The sequence below is a fragment of the Oryctolagus cuniculus genome, chromosome 5, assembly GCF_051225735.1.
Source record: "Oryctolagus cuniculus isolate XC-2025 breed Fujian yellow rabbit chromosome 5, ASM5122573v1, whole genome shotgun sequence".
NCBI classification, from domain to species: domain Eukaryota; kingdom Metazoa; phylum Chordata; class Mammalia; order Lagomorpha; family Leporidae; genus Oryctolagus; species Oryctolagus cuniculus.
In genome coordinates, this window is record NC_142871.1 from 138,302,135 (window position 1) to 138,323,685 (window position 21,551).

General features: G+C 49.9%; 1 protein-coding gene and 1 pseudogene across 16 annotated transcripts in view; both read left to right on the plus strand.

Moving 5' to 3' along the window:
* Positions 1-20,198, plus strand: part of LOC108175829 (butyrophilin-like protein 1) — an 86,055-nt gene extending 65,857 nt beyond the window's left edge. For 2 of the 16 annotated variants that reach the window (XM_089334126.1, XM_089334128.1), the window contains 3 exons: positions 12,991-13,017; positions 18,635-18,661; positions 19,010-20,198. In XM_089334126.1, the coding sequence (XP_089190252.1) occupies positions 12,991-13,017; positions 18,635-18,661; positions 19,010-19,647 (692 nt within the window). In that variant the 3' untranslated portion in view covers positions 19,648-20,198. Of the gene's footprint in view, positions 1-3,216; positions 3,900-4,417; positions 4,507-4,569; positions 4,715-5,082; positions 5,206-6,710; positions 7,059-10,647; positions 10,930-11,038; positions 11,240-11,487; positions 11,509-11,598; positions 11,626-12,990; positions 13,018-14,553; positions 14,727-17,988; positions 18,117-18,634; positions 18,662-19,009 lie in introns of those variants that run through there. The other 14 variants (XM_089334133.1, XM_089334120.1, XM_089334121.1 and 11 more) reach the window with 14 other exon arrangements.
* On the plus strand, positions 15,410-17,977 carry LOC127488383 (ankyrin repeat domain-containing protein 42 pseudogene; annotated as a pseudogene).
* Positions 20,199-21,551: the final 1,353 nt, after the last annotated feature.

Genomic DNA, 21,551 nt, shown 5'->3' on the forward strand with positions numbered 1-21,551 from the left:
TACTTAAGGTATGCTAGGCTGATCTTCTGTATATTAAGATAATCGAAAATGAATCTTGACGTGAATGGAGGGGGAGAGGGAGTGGGAAGGGGGGGGTTGTGGGTGGGAGGGACGGTATGGGGGGGGAAGCCATTGTAACCCATGAGTCGTACTTTGGAAATTTATATTCATTAAATAAAAGATAAAAAAAAAAGAAAATAAAAAAAAACAATATTATGAAACAGCTAAAATTCTGATGTAATAACATATTTAATATTAGGAAAATGGGTTCACAATCTTTAATAAAAATAAAAGCAATATATATATATATATATATAAAAAAGAAATTATGGGATATGTTCTCGTTATAATACTATACCGCAGTCAGAAACAATGAAATCCAGTCATTTGCAACAAAATGGAGGAATCTGGAAAACATCATGCTGAGTGAAATAAGCCAGTCCCAAAGGGACAAATACCATATGTTCCCCCTGATCGGTGACAACTGACTGAACACCAAAAAGGAAACCTCCTGAAGTGAAATGGACACTATGAGAAATGGTGACTGGATCAGCATAGCCCTGACTGTTAATGAACAACTTAATACATTATCCCTCTTAGTAGTTTTTTTTTGTCTGTTCTACTTAATATGACTGGTTTAATTCTGTAATTATCACACAGTTATTCTTAAGTGTTGAAATTGAACTGAAATGTGATCCCTGTTAAGTATAAGAGTGGGAATAAGAGAGGGAAGAGATGTACAATTTGGGACATGCTCAAGCTGACTTGTCCCAAATGGTAGCATTAGAAACATACCAGGGGACTCCAATTCAATCCCATCAAGGTGGCATGTACCAATGCCATCTCACTAGTCCAAGAGATCAATTTCAGTTCACAATTGATCATAATGAAAGGACTAAGAGTCAAAGGGAGCACATAAACAAGTCTAGTACCTGCTAATACTAACCGATAGAATAAATAAAGGGGAGAGTGATCCAACATGGGAAGCAGGATACACAGCAGACTCATAGAATGGCAGATGTCCTAAACAGCACTCTGGCCTCAGAATCAGCCCTAAAGGCATTCGGATCTGGCTGAAAAGCCCATGAGAGTATTTCAGGCATGGAAAGCCAAGACACTCTGGCAAAAAAAAAAAAGACCTAAATGAAAGATCTCTGTGAGTGAGATCCCAGTGGAAAGAACAGGTCTTCAAAGAAGGAGGTACCTTTCTCTGAAGGGAGGAGAGAATGTCCACTTTGACTATGACCTTGTCTAAACAAGATAAGAGTCGGAGAACTCAAAAGGCTTCCATAGCCTTGGAAACTCATGACTGGTGCATAGGGAGATTACTGATGCCATAATCAGGAGTGTCAATTTGTAAAGTCAACAACAGGAGTCACTGTGCACTTACTCCTCATGTAGGATCTCTGTCCTTAATGTGCTGTACATTGAGATTTAATGCTATAACGAGTACTCAAACAGTATATTTCACTTTGTGTTTCTATGGGGGTGTAAACTGTTGAAATCTTTACTTAATGTATACTAAACTGATCTTCTGTAAAAAAAAAAAAGAAAGAAAGAAAGAAAGAAATTATTAATTCCCAACTTGACTCTCACTGGGATTAAACATGACAATAGGTCTGATCTGATTTCATCATCATTTAAAAAATCATCTATTATTTTTCACTTTATGTTTCTGTGTGGGAGGAAACTGTTGAAATCCTTACTTAATGTATGCTAAACTGATCTTCTGTATATTAAGATAATCGAAAATGAATCTTGATGTGAATGGAAGGGGAGAGGGAGTGGGAAAGGGGAGGGTTGTGGGTGGGAGGGACGTTATGGGGGGGAAGCCATTGTAATCCATAAGCCGTACTTTGGAAATTTATATTCATTAAATAAAAGTTAAAAAAAAAGGAATGTTTATTTTAAAAATAATACCAACCCAAACATTTGCCTAAAAAGGAACAGATGAGAGTAGAACTTTGAAATGGTGCAGCCAGGCCACCGGCTTCCGTCTGCAGTGGTGGTGAGCTGGGCGCTAGCAGAAGGCCAACGAAGGCTTCAGGAAGCGCCAGTTCATGGGCTTGGGCAGGGCCAGCAGCCCCTGCTTCCAGCCAGGCCCGTGGACCAGTGGAGCTGCTCCAGGCCATGCAGGAGTGCTCGCTTTTCAAGGACGGCTACCTGTGGGTGATGGATCCCGCCTTGGCTAGGCAGCCGCTGTGACTGGTCCTTCTCCTCTTAGCCCTCAGCAGGGCTGGCATTTTGTGCTTCATCCTTTTGTTCCTGGCTGTGTTTGCAAATATCATATTTTTAAATTAAATATATTTATTTTATTTTTATTTTAATGCTTATTTATTTATTTGAAAGGCAGAGTGACAAGCAAGGCAGACAGAGAGAGAGAGAGAGAGAGGAGAGAGGTCCTCCAGCCACTAGTACACGCCCTAAATAGCTGTGTTTGCCAGAGCTTGGCTGATCTGAAGATAGCAGATTTCCAGGTCTCTCATGTGGGTGCAGGGGCCCAAGCACTTGGGCCATCCTCCACTGCCTTTCGAGGCCATCAGCAAAAATCTGGATCAGAAGTGGAGCAGCCAGGACTTGAACCGGCACAATATGAGATTTGGCACTGCAGGCAGCGGCTTTACCCATTAGGCCACAGTGCCAGCCCCTAAAATCCTAATACATTTAATATACTTTGGGTTAACAGTTGTTTTATGGCTTAGGTATTTATTAAAAGCTATTTTGAAAGTACTAGAAATAACTAAGATAAGAGTTATGACCTATCTCTTAACAGGAAATAAAATATTAATTCAATAGCTTAGGATAATTTATACTCGAAGCAAGAACCCCTTGGTGCTTAGTGAACAGCAGTCATGTTAAAGCTGATGGGCTGTGGCCCTGGTAGCTGGGAGGGGGAGTTGTCATTTGCTGCCCTCCTGCTGCAGCACATCTGGTCTTGGAAGTATTTCTTACAGAAAAGCTGATCTTGGCCGGGGCACTCCCTCTCTGATAGTCAGGGCAAGGGCTGGGCTGCAGGCTGGGATCAGCATTCAGATAGTGTCATCATGGGAACTGCTGAGAGTCCAAGGCCCTTAGGAGCTCTTTCTGACTCTGAGTTGTCTGCAGATGGGGAAAGGGTGAGGCTAGGGGAATGGGAGGGATGGGGTGAGGGCTGGAATGAGGGCTGGGGGAATGAGAGAGAGAGAGTCTCTACAGTTCAGGCCCTGCCTCCTCTAAAAAGTTCCTGGGTATCAGGAGGCACAGGGCTCCTGTCCTACTGCGTCTGCTTCCAGCTGTGACAGGAGCTGCAGGAATCTACTGTGTGTAGCTCAGATCCTGACACTAAATAGTCATGGTCAGAAAGTTAGTTTCTTCTGTGATTTCCTGAAAGTTCCATAACATCTCTGGGCCTGGGGAAGTCTCCCTGCTGGGCAGGGCAGGTGGTGGCTGAGGGGGAGGGACTGAGGCACTGTGAGCTCTAAGCAGGCTGTGCTGCAGCCACTCCCAGGGCAGCTGTGGTGCTGTCTCCTGGGCTGTGCTCATGCTGACAACAGGGAGCGAGGTCCACAGGGCAGGGCACTCCCTGCCCAGGCTGCTTCTGCAAGCTCTCACTGTAGATGGTGGAAGGAGACGCAGGGGCTGGCTCTTCTGGGTGGGAGGTCCTGGTGGGGCCCCAGGGCCAGGGCCTCTGCAGAGGCTGCTGCACTGTGCCAGCTCTGCTGCTCCTCCAGTATCCTGGGAGCCCACTGCCTCCTTTGGATGAGGATTCCTGGTCCCCCAGCGTTGGACCTGGAAGCAGAGGTTGTGTGCTGAGATTTGCAGTCTGCTGGGGTCTCTGTGGCTCTGAAGTTTCTGGAGCTGCTGAATGTTAGACCCTGCAGGAAGTCACAGCTTTCCCAGCTGGGAAGAAGGAGGAGCAGGTAAGCTGGCTTGAAGACGCCTGTGGGGGAGGAGGAGGAAGGCAGGGAGCAGCTGGCTGGGCAGGAGGCTGAGAGTGTGGTGGGGCACAGGGCAGGGGAGGGGGCGGCTGAGGATGTCTCAGTCCAGGGAGACCAGGACAGCAGTGAGCACTGAGCCTTTACTCACTTCTCTCACTTCTGCTCCTCAGTGTCTGCTGGGACCAGGCCCTGTTCTAACCTCACAGGGTGACTGCAGCGACACAAAGGCATGGACCCCTCCCTGCACTGGAGGGGGCTGCTGTTACCTCCCCCATTTGCTGATCAGGACACTGAGCCCAGGAAGGCCAAGGACCTCACTAACAGTGAAGTCACCCAGAATGGCCGAGAATGCAGGGAGCCCAGCAGAGGGGCTCTCAAGCCCATCCTTAACCCGATCAAAGCGGCCCCCTCTCCCTCCTTACAAACAGAGTGTGGGAACTTTTTCTAACCAAGGCTCATTTTCTCTTCTCTGTGGCCCTGCCTCCCACCTGGGTCATTAGCTCATGCAGAAAGTGCTTATCATCAAGTGTGGAGAGTGTGGATTCACCAATCAGCAGGAACTGGCCCTGGGCACCTGCTGATCCTAGGGGTAGGACCTGGGCCCCTGGAGTTAGAGGCTGGGTGTGGGGTCAACTTTAGGTGAACTCCACAGCCACAGATGCCACAGGTGCTGGGCCCCTGGGACGGGCAGCACAGGCTCGGTGAGGAGGGGTCTGTCTCTGACGCTTCTCAGGGGACACCCAGGTCACCACTGGAGTTAAAGAGCTGCAGGAAGCAGGAGGTGGTCGTCCTTCAGGGTGAGTGGCCTGAATCAGGGTCCTCTGTCCTGGTGGGGTGGTCCTGGGCACTGTGTGCATAGTGCATGGTTTCCTCCGTGGGGCCCTGGGGCTGAGAAAGAAGAGACCTGATTTTCCAGGCAGAGGAACTCAGTTGGGGTGGGAAGAGGGGGGGCTGTTTCCCCCCAGGCTGCCCTGAGGGTTCCCTGGCACCGCAGTCTCCCCAGAAGGGCTGGTAGAGCCCCGGCCCAGCTGTCTGTGCTGTCGGGATCCTGTGGGCCCCACGGTGCTGGCGTGCTGAGCCTGTAGGGAAGGCTTTGCTGCTGTGAGGGCTGACGGGAGGACCCTGTCCTGCTGGTGCTCTGGGGCTGACCTGTCTGCTGGCCCAGGCCTCCTCCTCCTCGCCTCTCTCCCCAGTTCTGAGGACATGGAGCACAGCTGCCGCCCCTCTCTGCTCTGCAGTCTCCCCTCCCTGCTTCTCCTCGCCCAGCTGCCCATGTGGGGCTCTGCAGGTGAGTCTGTCCCTGTCCCTCCCAAGGTCTCTTTTTTTTTTTTTTTGACAGGCAGAGTGGACAGTGAGAGACAGAGAGAAATGTCTTCCTTTTGCCATTGGTTCACCCTCCAATGGCCGCCGCGGCCGGTGCACTGCGGCCGGCGCATCGCGCTGATCCGATGGCAGGAGCCAGGTGCTTCTCCTGGTCTCCCATGCGGGTGCAGGGCCCAAGGACTTGGGCCATCCTCCACTGCACTCCTGGGCCACAACAGAGAGCTGGCTTGGAAGAGGGGCAACCAGGACAGAATCCAGCACCCTGACCGGGACTAGAACCCGGTGTGCCGGCGCCGCTAGGCAGAGGATTAGCCTATTGAGCCGTGGCGCCGGCCTCTCCCAAGGTCTTCTTCAAGGAGTGAGTGGAGTCCCCAGCCCTCTCAGTCAGGATGGGATGAGATTTGTGGGGCTGCAGGCTCTAGAAAGGCAATGAGGCTCCCCCAACCATTTCTTGTCATTAAACATTTAATAATAGTCACTCACCAACAAAGTGACCATATGGGGTCTTAACAATGGTCTAGGGTTTTTGGGTATTTAATTAATTAATTAATTTTAAGAAGATTTATTGATTTATTTGAAGGGTAGATTTACATACAAAGAGAAGCCAATACAGACAGATCTATCCACTGATCTACTCCCCAAATGGCTGCAATGGCTGGGTCTGTGCCAGGCTGAAGCCAGGAGCCAGGAACCTCCTCTGGGTCTCCCATGTGGGTTCAAGGACCCAGGCACGTAAGCCATCTTCCACTGCTTTCCCAGGCGCATTAGCAGAGAGTTAGATTGGGAATGGAACAGCTGGGATATGAATCAGTGCCAAAATGGGATGCTGGTGTCACAAGTGGTGACCTAACCTGATAGAAGGGAAATTTATGCTTCAGTGCACCTTGAATTCAGTAGAGGAGAAAATTACAGACAGAAACAATAAACTTAGGAGTCAAAATGGGGAGTTTCCTGGTGTGGCTGAGTGACCCAGGAGCTCTGAGGGAGGTCCCCAGGGTGCTCTGTGCTCAGTTTCCAGGCTTGTCCTCCCCCAGGCCAGGTTAGGGCCATGGAGGTTCATGGACCAAGAGAGTCAGCTCCTTGGGGACTGCTCACAAATGCTTAGACATTCTTGGGCCCACCTCAGACTGAGTCAGGAGTTCTGGGGGTGGGACTTGTGATCTGGGTTTTACAAACTGTCCTGTGGATTCTGGGGCACACGCAAGGTGGAGACTCCCTGTGTAGCAATTTCTTCATGGGAGAGCCTGGGGCCAGGGGCCAGGCTCACGAGGGCGTCTGTGACATCCTTTCTGGGCCACCACCTGTGTTCTGAGGATCTCATGCAGATTCAGAGTCATCACTGCTCAGTCCCTCGGGCCTTGGGGTCACCTCTTCCAGCACCTGTTCCCGGTCTGCCTGTTCTTCCCCCGTGGTCTGTGTGTCTCTGCCCCTCAGCCTGTGTCTCAGTTCTCAGTTGTTCTATATCCACAGATGAGTTCCTGGTGATGGGCCCCTCAAAACCCATTGTGGCCATGTTGGGTGGTGAGGCTACTCTGCCCTGCTCCCTGGTCCCAGCCATGAACGCAGAGGACATGGAGCTGCGGTGGTTCCACACCAAGTTCTCAGAAGCGGTGTTCATCTATCGGAACCACCGGGAGGAGTACGAGGAGCAGATGCCCCATTACGCAGGGCGGACCTCGCTGGTGAGGGATTTCTTAACCATCGGGGAAGCTGCTGTACACATCCAGCAAGTCCAGGCTTCAGACAACGGGAGGTACACCTGCGTCTTCCAGAAAGGAGGCCACTATGCAGAGGGCATTCTAGAACTGCAGGTGGCAGGTTGGTGGCTTGATCTGTATTCTGCATCTAGACCTTGGGGTTTGGGAGGAAACTCACATATTTAGCATATTATTTTATATGTGCAGGAAAGGCAACTCAGTTGCTCAATATTTGTTTCTTCAATATATATCTTGTGTATGGAGCCCTAATGTGTGCCATGCCTTGTTTTGGGTACCAGGGACTCATGAGTGCAGCCGATTCTTGCCTTGTGTAGTTTATAATCTAGAGGCTGAGATGGAAAAAGTGAAATAAATGATTGATTGGATGCTGTTTGAAGGGGATAATTGCTAAATAAAAATAAAAAACCAGAAGGACAATTATTACAAGTGGAAGGAATCAGGAAATGGGGTGGGGAGTGAGGGTAGCCCCTGGTGTTACACAGGGATCCAGTGGGGCCTGGTTGTTGATCTCAGCAGAGCTCAAAGGAAGTAGCTGTCTCACCAAGTGGATATCTAGGGACACAGAGTTCAGTGCAGTGAGACACCCAGAGAGAAACCCTTGGCATGGGAGCCAGTCTGGTGTGCTCGGAGTGGGGGTAGTGATGTGGGGATGCAGGAAGTGCCAGTAGGACTTCAATAAAGAGGTAGATATTCCTGGACTAAACTGCCCACACTGACCAGGAAAAGGTCATTCGGCATAGACACTTGTGCTGGCTTAAGTGTACTGTGGTAAAATCCCAAGATCTCCCTGTGGACTGGAATGTGAGCAGGCAGGGGTCACACACAACGTAGCAACCATGGCCATTCACAGTGAACCAAGTAGTCCTTGCACTGGGTATGTGGTGTATGAGGGGCACAGATCCTGGGGTTTGGGGGGAGGCAGGAGGAAGGGTGCAAGGAGGATCCCAGGCCAGTGCAGGTGCTGTGTGCTGTGTTGGTGTATGCATGGAGGAGGGGAAACTTGAAACAGAGCAGGGGCAGGAGTACTGACTGAGGTGACTGGGAGGAGGTGAGTGGGAGGTGAGCAGAGGGAAGCATGGAGAGCAGTTCTGAGGAGAGGACAACTGTGTGACCTCAGACAGCCACAGTGGATTTGCTGTTCATTCTGTAACAAAAGGCCAAACACGAGGGTCAACAGAAGCCTGAAGTATAGAATTGTTGAATAAATGGCCTAGAATGTGAAAAAGGTTTCATTCATTTTTTCTAATTCAAAAGGCAAGTAACAGAGCGACAGTGAGGCAAAGAGCCCTCTATCCACAGATTCACTCCCCAAATACTTAAAATAGCTGAGGCTTGGCCAGGTGAAGCCAGGATCCGAGAACTCCTGAGTCTCCCATGTTGGTAGCAGAGACACAAATAGTTGGTCCCGCACCTGCTTGTTCCCAGCGTGCATATCCAGGAAGCTGCATTGGAAGAAGAAGGGACTGGAACCCAGGCACTCAGATACGGGATGTGGGCATCTCATTGTGCTAACTGCTGCACCAAATGCCTTCATCCATGTTTTCAAAATAAACAACAATTAATCCTCAACTAAGAAGACTTGAAGTCAATATAATACCTGCTTACCACACAGAGCTCACCCTAAATGTACCTAATAATTGTATTGGCCAGCTATCTTAGTTAATAGGCTTTAACTTATATTTTTTAAAAAGATTTATTAATTTTATTTGAAAAGCAGAGATACAGAGAGACTAAGGTGGGGGATAGAAAGAAAGAGAGAGAGAAAAAGATAGAAAGAAAGAAAGAAAGAAAGAAAGAGAGAGAGAGAGAGAGAGAGAAGGAAGGAAAGAAAGAAAGAAAGAAAGAAAGAAAGAAAGAAAGAAAGAAAGAAAGAAAGAAAGAAAGAAAGAATTGTTCTTCCATCTGCTGGTTCACTCCCCAAATGGCTGCAATAGGCTTGAGCCAGGCTGAAGCCAGGATCCAGGAGCTTCTTCTGGGTCTCCTAATGAGTGCAGGGACCCATGTATTTGGGCCATTTTCTGCTGCTTCTCTAGGACCATCAGCAGGGAGCTGGATCAGAAGTAGAATAGCCGGCCGGCGCCGCGGCTCACTAGACTAATTCTCCGCCTTGCGGCACCGGCACACCGGGTTCTAGTCCCAGTCGGGGCACCGGATTCTGTCCCGGTTGCCCCTCTTCCAGGCCAGCTCTCTGCTGTGGCCAGGGAGTGCAGTGGAGGATGGCCCAAGTGCTTGGGCCCTGCACCCCATGGGAGACCAGGAGAAGCACCTGGCTCCTGCCATCGGATCAGCGCAGTGCGCCGGCCGCAGCACACCAGCCGCGGCGGCCATTGGAGGGTGAACCAACGGCAAAGGAAGACCTTTCTCGCTGTCTCTCTCTCTCACTGTCCACTCTGCCTGTCAAAAAAAAAAAAAAAGAAGAAGTAGAACAGCCAAGATTCCAACAGGTATGCCCACAGGAGATGCCAGGACTGCAGGCAGAGGCTTAACGTTCTACACCTAGCGCCAACTCTGCTTGTCCTAGTTTTATAATAGAAAGAAATTTTACTTACTGAAGTGAGGCCCTGATGATTCCACAAAGGAGCAGGAAGTAATACTGTTTCTTTGTAAAATATATAAAAAATTCATAAAACATATAAAAATGTTTTCATTTCAATGTATTTTCCTCAGGTCCCTGAGGAAGACATTCCTGGGTCAGTAAGCTGGCCAGAGGCCTATCTGCTTTTCTAATGATAATATTTCACATGAGGAGAGGAATTCACACTTCCCAGCGCTCTAAAGTCAACGCTCTGAGAAAATGGAGGAGAGGAGAATTTCTCTTATTTTCACCAGGGAGAATGAGGTCTTACTTCAGTACTTATTGTTCTTGTAGTCAGCTGGGGAGGTCACCACGTGGGCCATGCCTGGGTGTATTCCCATTCTTGACTGTGGCTGCCCTAGGACAGCATCTCCCAGAGAGGCTGGGTGACCAGCAGAGTCCAGGAGTCTCATCCTACAGTGGCTGCCCCAGGCCTGTCCTTCCTATAGCAATGGCAGAGGCAGAGCCAGTGACACAAGTGCTTTTCAAACCTCTCCTTAAGTCACATGAAATGGTCTCTCATTGGCCAGAGTGAGTCACATGACCAACCTCAGAGCCAGAATGTGAAGGAGCTACAGCATGGTGGAGGTCAGCTCCCCTTAAGAAGGATAAAGTACACGGGTATTTAATACTCAATTATCACACATAGTCACAGGTGTGAACTCAGATCTGAAATTGTGAGTTTCAGTGTCTGTAAGGAAACCTGGCAGAGATAACTCATAGGGGTATGGGAATAAGAGAAGGGATTGGGGAGACAGGATTATTCATTGGTATAAATTTGGAATTGATTTACAGAGAGAGGCAGTGGGAATCACAGCAGGTGCCCCAGGAGTGAGTGGGGTGAGGAGATTAGAGGTTCAGGATGGAGTCCTGGTGTCAAGTTCCTGCTCCTGGTTTCTCTGGGCCTCAGTCTTCCCATCTGCAGTGTTGAGGAGAAAGCCCCCTACTCTGTGCCCCCATGGGTCCCAGGGCTCTTTCCCTCCTTCAGGCCATGCCCTCCCATGGAATCTCCAGAATGGAACACAGTGACTCCCCTGTGGCTGTGCCACACCCAGACCCTGCTGAGGCCCTGGGCCAAGTGGTCTCCAAGGTCTCCACAGCTCCCCTCTTGCAGGCCTGGGCTCTGCCCCTCAAGTGCACATCGAAGGGCCAGAGCAGGACGGGGTCCGCGTGGTGTGCAAGGCCTCGGGCTGGTTCCCGAAGCCCCAGGTGCAGTGGACAGACCTCAGCGGGAAGAAGTTCCTGGAGTTCTCTGAGGCCCATGCCCAGGACGCAGCAGGGCTGTTCAGCGTGGAGGCGGCTCTGGTGGTGAGAGACAGCTCTGCAGGGAGTGTGAGCTGCTCTGTCCTCAATCCCATCCTGGGCCAGGAGAAGGCGATGGCCGTGTCCATCCCAGGTCGGTGCTGCTTCTCATTCCTGGCAGGGTTGGGAGGTGTTGCTGGCATCCCTGAGTGTGCGGGGTGGGCCTGGGAGCTCCCCTGACTGGGTCTCTGCCTGGGCCCCAGAGCCCTTCTTCCCGCAGGCCTCTCCCTGGAAGGCAGCTTTTGCTGGGATCCTGACGGTGCTGGGGCTCCTGCTCTTTGGGGCTTGCTGCTTCACCAGGAGAGAGCACTCTGCAAAGCTGCAGGAGAGGCAGAAACAGGAGAAGCTGTGCCGGGCTAAGGAGAAGCACCAGCGAGCAGAGGAGGAGGCACTAAAGGCCAGAGGTAGGAGGCCAGGCAGGGGGGGCAGCTGGTGCTGAGAGGAAGGATGCTGGGAGATGAGTCTGTGGGTTCTGCTCTCCAGGGCAGGTGGCTGTGGAGACCCAGACAGGACAGCTGGAGGCTGGAGCTGTGGGTGTGTCTGGAGTAAGAACTTTTCTAGGATACAGATGAGGTCTTTCTTGTGGGTTCTCCAGGCTCACTGTGTCTCCTTTTCTTGGGGACAGAAGTTCAAGGTTTTTTCTCTCTTACAGATGAGCTCCAGGCAGAACTCGGTAAGCTCTGCTCCCCTCCTGAACTCACCGTGTCCCTTTGTGGAGGACACTCGGGGTCTCAGCTCACCTGTTCCCTGTGCTGCTTTTCAGATCAGAGGAAGACAGCTTACCTGGCTGGTGAGTGACTCTCCAGATGTCCCGTGGTCTCCTGTCCCCCTGTGCCCAGCTGTCCCCTCCTTGTCTCTGTCCAGGCACAGACATGTGGACCACTCATTGGGTGCAGCAGTGCCAGTGGTGGTGGCGGAACCCTGCTCCCTGGGCTCTCTCACATCTGGGTGACTGTTTGCAGTCTGTGCTTCAAGACGTGTGTGCAATGATGGGCATGGAGTCTGCCCGCGTACTGGGTTTCTCTCCAGTCCAGGCCTGTGCCCTATATGAGAATTGCTAGTGATTATCCTCCAAAGCTTTAGCTCTTGACTGTACCAAAGGCATATGCCAGAAGCTGTGAGAGTTCAAGACAGGAGGGAGAGAATCAAATGAGGTCATTGAGTTTGGGGGTGTGACTTCTGCCCCCTCTCTCCCTTCTAAGACACCACCCAGGTGGCATCATTCCTATCCTGCTCCTCAAAGGTGCTTGTGTAAAATGAATGTCAGAAGACATGGCTGCTCACCAGGTGTGGAGATGTGATGGGATGAACTGAGTGCTTCTCAGAGCAGGAATGCTTCTCTCTAGAGTATTGTATTCTAGAGTTGTTGTGGTATAGCTGTTAAACATCTGTCTGCAATTCAGGCATCCCAGATGAGGGCCGATTTATGTCCTGGCTGCTCCACTTCTTCCAACTACCTTTTAATGTTCCTAGGAAAGCAGTGGAGATGGCCTAAGTACTCGGGCTCCTGTACTCACTTGAAAAACCAGGAATATGCTCCTGGTTTTTGCTTTGCCCTGGTCCAGCCCTGGCTTTGAGGCCATTTGGGGAGAAAACCAATGGATGGAGGATTCTCTCTTTCTCTCCCTCTCCCTCACTGTAATTCTTCCTTTCAAATTAATAAATATATCTTTTTTTAAGAAATATTTTTTCAGGGAATGTTTGGCCCCTTAGACTCTGGAGTTGGCCTCATATCCATGTTATTTCTTCTTCCTCCTTTAGTTTCCCTGCCAGGAAATGCTATACATTAATTAACTACTATCAACATGGAGTAAATTCCTTTTTTCTCACACTATTTTCACACAGATAGTTTTCGGTCCTGACCAACAGCAGCTAGGAGCCAGGAACACAGGAGTCTTTGTGGGTTTTGAAGCACAGGGCAGAGAGCTGACACCCAAAAGTCACCAGCAGTGGGGCAGGGTGCAACTCAGCTCTCCTGCAGGCTTCCTGATCTGTGGTCAGGGAGTTTCCCACAATCTTCTGCTGTCTGCACCTGCAGGAGGCCCCTCCTGTGCAGCCTCTCTCCTCCTGCAGAGTCTGACCTTCAGCACAGAGGGCAGGCGAGGGCTGAGCAGGTGGTGTGGCTGTGGTCTCACCAGGGTGTGTTTCCTTTCAGCCTGGAGGAAGGCGCAGCTGTATGCTGGTAAGTGACCTGATGGCTCCTCTGCCTCCCTGCCCTGCCTCTGCCCTGCCCCTTCTCTACCTGTGGACTCAACTCCAGATGGGCTGGGCGTCCTGCTCTCCTTGTCAGTGTTGTAGCCTCCAAGGAAAACTGCAGGGGCTCCTCCATGGGACCACAACTCTGCTTCCATTCTGGGACCTTTGTCCTCTGCATATCATGGTTAGGGTTAACGACACCTTCTTAATCCTTTTGTTCAACTGACCCTTGTCATTGGCGGGGTGACCACAGAGAGTCAGGTGTGAGGAAAGCCTGCAGCAGGACAACAACTGTGTAGTTCAGGAAGCGCCGGTCTCCTGAATACTCTGGGAATTATGCTGCTCAGGACCCAGAGTTTACTAAGAGGGGAATGAGATCTATGTCCTTCTTACCCCCAAATTCCTCCCTTTAAGGCCCACTTTGGTCCTCCTGGCCCTGGAATGTGGTCTTCTATGCTTCTTCGTGCTCTGACCACTGTCCAGGCTGGGTTTCTTCCTCTAACTGCTAGTGGTTGCTGAGAATTAGTTACTCTAGTAAATGTTCTAAATTAGAGAACGATCATCTGGCATGCTTATGGAGAAATTCCTGGGTTGGGTTCTCTGATACATCTGAAATTGTGTGCAACATTTGTGTACTCTGAGGAAGAATAGAAAACTTTAAATTTATTTGACTTGGGATGTTGCTGTGGTGTATAAAGTTAAGCCACCATCTGCAGTGCCAAAATCCCCTGTGGACACAGGTTCGAGTCCCAACTACTCCATTTCTGATCCAGCTCCTGGCAGATGTACCTGGGAAAGGGGCCCAAAGTAGTTAGGCCTCTTCACCCATGTGCAAGACCAGATAAGATCTTGGCTCCTGGCATTGAATCAGCCCAGTTCTGGCCATTGTGGCCATTATGGAGGTGAACCAGAGGATGAACGATCCCCCCACCCTTGCCGTGTGTGTGTGTGTGTGTGTGTGTGTTTCTCTCTCTCTTTATTTGTAATTCTGCTTTTCAGATAAAAAAAAGAATTCTTTTACAAAATGTATTTCACATGCAGAGAGTGAGAGCAAGAGCAAGAGATATTCAGTCTCCTATTTTGCTCCCTAGCTGCTAGCAACAACCATGGCTAGGCAAGGCCAAAGCCAGAAGCTGAGATCTCAGTCCAGGTTCCCACACGCATGTCAGCAACTCAGCCCCTCAGTGCTGCATTAGGGTCTCCATTGGCCAGAGGCTGGAGTCTGTAGCCTGAGCTGGGGATTGACCCAGATTCTTCAGTGTGGGTGCTAGTGTTTTAATCACTAAGCAAAATACTTGCCATGTTTTTAAAAAATATGTTTTTTTGAGTAAGAGTGAGAGAGCTAGTAAGGGAGAGAGGGAGAGAAGGAGAGAGGAAAAAAGAGAAAGAGGGAGAGAGAGAGAGAAACTCTCATTGGCTGTTTCATTTCCCAAATACCTGCAATGGCCTGGGAAGTTTTGAACTGTGCTGGAGCCAATGTCAGGAGCTGGAAACCAATCTTGTTCTCCCACGTGATTGGCAGGAACCCAGATTGATGCATCACTTACTGCTTCCAAGGATGAGCTTTGGCCAGAAGATGGAATTAGGAGCTGGAGCTGTGATTCAAACCCAGGCACTCTGACATCAATTGCATATGTCTTAGCGCCTGCCTTTGCTGGAAGACCGAATCCTTGCCCCTGAGTAGGGGTGTGTGTGTACGTGTGTGTGTGTGTTTACAAGAACAAAAAATGTAATATGTGATTGTTCATTACCATTTTCTCACACCTCAGAAGAATGCTGTATTCACTGTATTCGTTAACAGCTCAGGCCCCTGTTTGATTCTTTAGAGGTGATATATAAAGACTGGAAAAGGAGAAACATAGAAAAGTAGAAATTGCTACCTAGAAAAAGGACGGCAAGCATACCATGTGAGAAAAGAACGTGTGGGGAAGAGAAGAGGAGATGAGGGAGAGAGTGAGTGCTGTGCAGGTGGCTCAGAGTGACTGCAGTGGCTGAAGGCCCAGCCCTGGTGTTGAAATGTAGAAGTGTGTGGAGGGTTTACAGGGCTTGGGTGTGTGAGACAGAATTGATTCCTGATACCTTGTGGACAAATTTCAGGAAAAATCTAAATTAAAGCATATTAAAATTTGAGAGAGAGAGAGAGAGAGCAAGTCCTTTCATCCCCTGGTTCATTCCTTCAATCCTTCAGCCATCGATGCTCCCTCCTCAGTCTACAATGGAAGGAAGTTAGAGTCCAGAGCTGAGCTAACTCTGGTGTGGAGCTGATATCACACAAGGAACTATAAGAGGTTGGACGGCAGCCCACATAGCTGCACCCAGAGGTCAGGATGCTTGTGTGTAGGCTCTTATGATCAGTGGAGCAAACCCAGCAGCTCAAGATGACCATGGATGCAGACCTTCACATCCCACTGCAACTCATGGATGCTCTTTCACTTCACAAATATGCTCCAAAGTGGAGTGTGAGGGACTCCTGTTCATTACTGACAATATATACTCTTAAAGATGGAATAGCATTTGGTAGGCTGGCTATCTCGTCCCAACACTTAAAATCTCTTATATGACTGGCAAAGTAATTTACTTGTTCTAAATAAATCAGACAATTCTCCTTCCCTACTATCCTCCTCTCCAAAGTTTGGTAGTGCCAAGAAATTCACAGGCATTGGGTCCTTCGTGTCAGCTCAGATTTTGGGAAGGTTCTCAAGCTCCTAAGCAAAGGTGACCAGGATCCCAGGGTGACTGAGGAGAGAACAGAGACCTGTACACGAGGCCACTTTTCATGGGGGACTTGGCTGCTTGCAGCTTCTTGTTAAGTGGGGATGTAGCATAGAATCTGTGGGCCACAATGGAAACCTTCCAGTTCATTAGCAGCCCTGGAAGGCCACCTTCACTGCTTCAAATTCCTACTCAGTAGAACGAGCAGAGGAGCACAAACTTTAAAAGCCTTCAAGGATAATGGAGAAAATGTAGCAGAGCTGGCACAGAGGTTCCTTAAGCAGAACATTTACAGTTTATCCAGGGGACTGAGTATGAAGGAAATGATGAGGAAGATCAGGAAACCTTAGCATTTCTGGGTCCTGTGGCTGCCCTTAAGGGTGATGTGGAAATGCTGAAGAAATCTGCAGAGGTTGGAGTAATCCATGTGAGTGAGTGTGATGATGGTGGATCAACTGCTGTGCTTAAAGCTGCTGCACAAGGTCACACAGAGTCTGCAGTGGTTCATTACAGAGGGGCAGACAGTGACATCACCACAAAGCAGGGGACCCAGTGATGTGGCCACGAGGTTTGCCCATCTGGCAGCAGTGACATTAAAGGGGCTACTGAAATATGATATATAGGATGTGAATGAGATTGATATGAGATTTTTATAACACACGAGGTTGAGGGAAGCACTAATGCCAAGGATGGTTAATGTTTCATTGAGTTGTATAAAGCAGATACCAGAATTAACATTTATAAGAAAATTGTAGAATTGAACACCTTTGGAAATTGCTGTGAATAACCATAGACACATGAGACAGGTAACAAAAGAAAAGTTAAAGCTGTTAATTTGACAACTAATGTCTTAGTGAAAAAGAAGTAAATGAAGTGTTCACTCTCTTCCAGAGGTCACATGGACCAGCCCCACCATTTTATGTGATTTTGTTTCCTATCCTGAAAATCAACTAAGATGGCAATGCCAATTTCTATGACTACACCTGTGCAGGAGTGGATGCGGGTCACAAACTATCACCACATAGACAGGAGAAATGCATTTTACTATTACTGTCAATCTTCTAATCCTGTGCCTGTGTCCACTGCTCCCACACTGCCTTGCCTGTGCGAGGCAGGTTAAAGCTCTCTCCCTGAAGACTCCTCAGACTCTGACTGTGGATGGAGCCTTTGCTTTGGTCAGCACCTGCCTCTCTCCTCCCCAGGAATGAGCATGGAGGTGGAGGAGATGCAGAAGTCTTGGGGAGGTTAGGGAGAGGGTTCCTGTGCTCTTCTTTTAGTGCTTCCAGATACTTATGCTGGGGAGGCGGAGCTCAGCTGGTCCTTCAGCACCTGTGTGGTCAGCTGAGGAAGGGCAGGGACAGGCCCTGTGTCATCATTGGGGACATTGTTGGTGACTATGCTCCATGACATTAGAGTTCATGGTCTGGGTGACTTGGTTTTGAATGGGAAATTGATGCACTGTGTGGCCTTTCCTCCTATCCAGACCTTCCCTTGCCCACTGGTTCTCTGGGCTCCTCTGGGTCCATGTCCCACCACAGTGTGTGGGAATTTCTGGGCGATGATTTTTCCTGTGCAGGTGACAGGAGTCCTCATGCTCTCTCCAGACACCTTCTCCTGCCAGTTCCCCTCCTCCATGCTGGGCGTAGCTCCTGAGCACCTGTGATCACAGCAGGTGTCTGTCTGTTGCCATAAGAAGACCTCAGCCTTGGTGGCTTCTACCACACATTGACTGTCTTACAGCTCTGTAGGTCAGAAGTCGGAGACAGGTCTCACTGAGCTACAACACTTGCAAGTCTGCAGTCCCTATGCTGACTCTTGTTTCTCCCACATCGGAATCAACTTGCACACCTAAGTTCATGCCCCATTCCTCTGTCTTGAAGCCAGATATGTAGGCATCTGTCAGACTCTGGTCAGCTCCTCATATAAACTTCTCTGGCACACACAGGTTGGCAGGTTCTGTGCTTTCAGGGTTCCCATGATTAGATTGGGCTCACCTGGATCATCGAGTGAATTATACTACTTTTAGGTACTTAACCTTTATCCCACCTGCAAAGCTCCCTTTCCTGTTAGGTGACTGAGTCATAGCTTCTAGGAATTAGCACACTGATATCTCTAGAATCATCCTCCAGGTTCATATCAGCCAGTTGTAGCCGCCTCTCTCCACCTGTGGGTACAGGCAACCTGCAAGTTCAGCTCAATCAGTGCTTCTGATATAAATGGAGGTTCTGGAAATTTTTTTTGACAGGCAGAGTGGACAGTGAGAGAGAGAGACAGAGAGAAACGTCTTCCTTTGCTGTTGGTTCACCCTCAAATGGCCGCCGAGGCCGGCACACTGCGGCCGGCGCACTGCGCTGATCCGATGGCAGGAGCCAGGTACTTATCCTAGTCTCCCATGGGGTGCAGGGCCCAAGTACTTGGGCCATCCTCCACTGCACTCCCTGGCCACAGCAGAGAGCTGGCCTGGAAGAGGGGCAACCGGGACAGAATCCGGCGCCCCGACTGGGACTAGAACCCCGTGTGCCGGTGCCGCAAGGTGGAGGATTAGCCTAGTGAGCCGCAGCTCTGGCCAAGTTCTGGAAATTTTGATCTGCTCAATTCATTCTAGGAAAACCTAGCTCCATGATGATTGTGTCTAGGAACCTGAGAATCATAATTTGGGAGTAAAATCTGGGAAATGCCTTTTCTGTATGGTCAGTGGCCAGCCTCTCAGTCTCTGGTGTTAAGCTTTATGGCTTGGGGGAACAGACTGCTGTGTGTGTGTGTGCAGGACACAGTCCATCAGCTGAATGTCTCCCACACATTTCCCCCATCACTGTTTCAGAAGAGCAGGTGCTAGGCTGACCTGTGCAGTCTGTGCAGACCCCTGATACATAATGTCTGTTCTCTTGTAGACTGGCGGAAGGAATGGTTCCAGGCCTGTGAGTGACTTTGTGTTCTTTCTGGGTGCTCCTCCTGTGGCCCCCAGGGCTCTGGCCTCTCCTTCAGTTCTCTGTGCTGGTACAGATGCTGGCACCATCAGTGGTGGTGGGGTGGGGGCTGAAGTGACAGGAACAAAGCCAGGCTGGTCTTCAAGTTCTCTGTGACACCTGTGACCCTCGGAGAGGTCTCCTGTTTCCTCCTCCTGCTTGGAGGCCAAGTGCTTGTGTCCCAGGACCCTTATTTCAGGGCCTTGCTCACCCCATGCAGCTAGGTGGGTCTGCGTTTGGTTGTGCATTCTTGTTGTGGGGCCGGAAGTGGCCTTGTATGACTGCAAACTCTCCCTGCAGGGTCTGTCACTCTGAATCCAGATTCGGCTCATGTCAACCTTGCCGTCTCTCCTGAAAAGAAGAGTGTGACCTGGAATTACACTGGTGTGGACTTGGATGACCGCTACAGTGTGTTGGGCCTTGAGGGCATCACGTCAGGAAGATGTTACTGGGAGGTGGAGATCAGGAGTGGTGAGGGCTGCAACTGGGCTCTGGGGCTCTGTAGGGACCACATGACAAGCACAGGCTGGACTACACAGTCCCCAGATGAGGGGTTTTGGGTTGTGGAGTGCTATTACAATAACTACCTTGCCTGGACTAAATCGCTGCAGGCTCTATCCCTTAGGAAGTATCCCCGCAGGGTGGGGATTTTCCTGGACTACAGTGAGGGGAACATCTCCTTCTACAACATGACTGACGGTTCCCACATTTTCTCATTCCCCCCAGCTTCTTTCTCTGGAACCCTCTTTCCATACTTCATGCTTGAGGGTTATGTGACCCTGAGCATCTGCCCCACAGAGGGGGGGCCTGAGGGGCTCCCTGTGCCCCTTAGCAAGTCTCCTTTGGAGGAGGCTGTGAGGCCCCCAGGGGAGGGGCTCAGCTCAGGCTCTGGAGTTGATGGAGCTCCCCCAGGGGCTGAGTCTCCATTGCTGCCCTGAGCCCCACAGGAGCCCTCACTGCCCTGACTCCTCAGTGAGACTCTTCCTGGGGCTGCAGGTTCAGGGACAAAGCCTCTGGGCCAAGTCTTGGGCAGCTCTGAAATGTCTCCCCTTATGGTTATCAGAATAGTTGCTTCATGTGCCATGTTCTAAGACAGAATATAAAAGTTGGTGTTTTTGTACTGGTTTAGGACAGACTGAAAATTACTATGAAATTATTGTTATTGGTATTAAAGTCTTTCCTGGGTTTTAAATTCTCTTTTGATGTGATGGGACTGAGGGCTGTGTTACTGTGCCCAACTCAGGGGAGTTGAATTATCCAGCTTGAATCTGAGCATAGGGAAGGAGAGGACGGTGGTCCCCACTGTATCCTGGGAGGATTTGCCCCATGTGATGATAATAGTTTGCCACCCAAAAATTTTCACAGACACGAATGACTGACAGACTCATAATGGAAAGGAACATTGCGATCCACTTTGTGTATTTCCCTTTCTGTAATGGAGAAAACACGCATGTTTTCCACGCATCAGTAAATGTCTATTACCAGTGAATATACTGTTCTGTGTTAATTCAGGGAATCTAGGTATGAGAGCCTGGATTCCCCTCTTGGGTCAACACTGTAGCTGTGAAAACAAGAGAGCTGCTGGCAGGGTAAGCAGTAAATCCCTGAATGTGAGGACAGTGAAGGAGAGAATGTTCAGATACAAGTCCAACTGCAGAACCCTGTGTCCATGCGCATGGTTCTGGTTAATCAGTGCATTGTCCCTCAGTGCTGCCAAGTCCAACTGTCAGATGGAGGGGAAAACCTTAGCAAACAAAAAGCAGCAGGAGCACTGAGGCCTCAGAATCTTCAAACACAGAGATGTGCTCACTGCCCCAGACACAGAGCTCTGACCAGGGCAGGGCACCTGGTGCAGGAGGCTGACTGGACTCCCTCATCCCATAGTGGAGGGCCTGGGTCCAGTCCTGATTCTGGCTTCCTGCTCATGCACACTCGGGGAGGAGGCAGTGATGGCTGAGATACGTGGGTTCCTGCCACCCATGTGAGACACTTGGATGGAGTCCCCCCGTCCATCTCCAGCCTTGTCCAGTCTGCTGTTTTGCACATTTGGAGAAGGAACCAGAGGATGGGAGAGCTCTGTCCTCATTTCAAATAACATGAAAAAATAAAAATAAAGAAGATCTCTGCTGAGCTGTCATTCTGGCTGAGGGTGAGAAGACGCGGAATGGGAAGTAAAGAAGGAGTCAGAAACATCAGTGCTGGCCTGGGGAGCAATTAGAGGAATAACCACAGTAGCCACTGTGGTGTGGGTATCTGTGTTCTGGAACTCAGGCAGCCGTTCAGGCCCAGAGTCTCCTGTTGATGATGCTGAGGGAGTGGAAACTTCACCCCATCATTGTGTGTAGAGGGGAGGCCTTTGTGCAGGGATTCAGTTGGGACAGATCCTTAGGTCATGCCCACATGGCTTAATGCTGGTGGGTTCAGCAGGGGGATTGAGAAAGAGCACACAGATTTAGAGAGAAACATGGCTTCCTGCTGTCATACGATGGAGAAAACGGGCCCTTGCAAAAGTCTGTGTTGTGCTGTTTGGATTTTGAATTTCCAGAACCAGGAGCCAAAATAAACCTTTTGTCTTTATAAAGTTATTCCGCTTCTTGCATTTCCTTACTGTAACTTGGGCCATCTTCTGCTGCTTTCCCAGTTGCATTAGCAGCGAGCTGACTTGGAAATGGAGCAGCAAGGACATGGAGTGCCTATATGGGCTGAGGAGGCAGTGCCATGGCCCAGGTCAGGTTTTCTGCAAGAAATACCTTAGGACAGGATAAGCTCCAGCCAGAGGGCAGAAAACAACCAATCCTCCCCCTCCTAGCTCAGCAGGACCAAGGCCCAGCTGCTATAACAT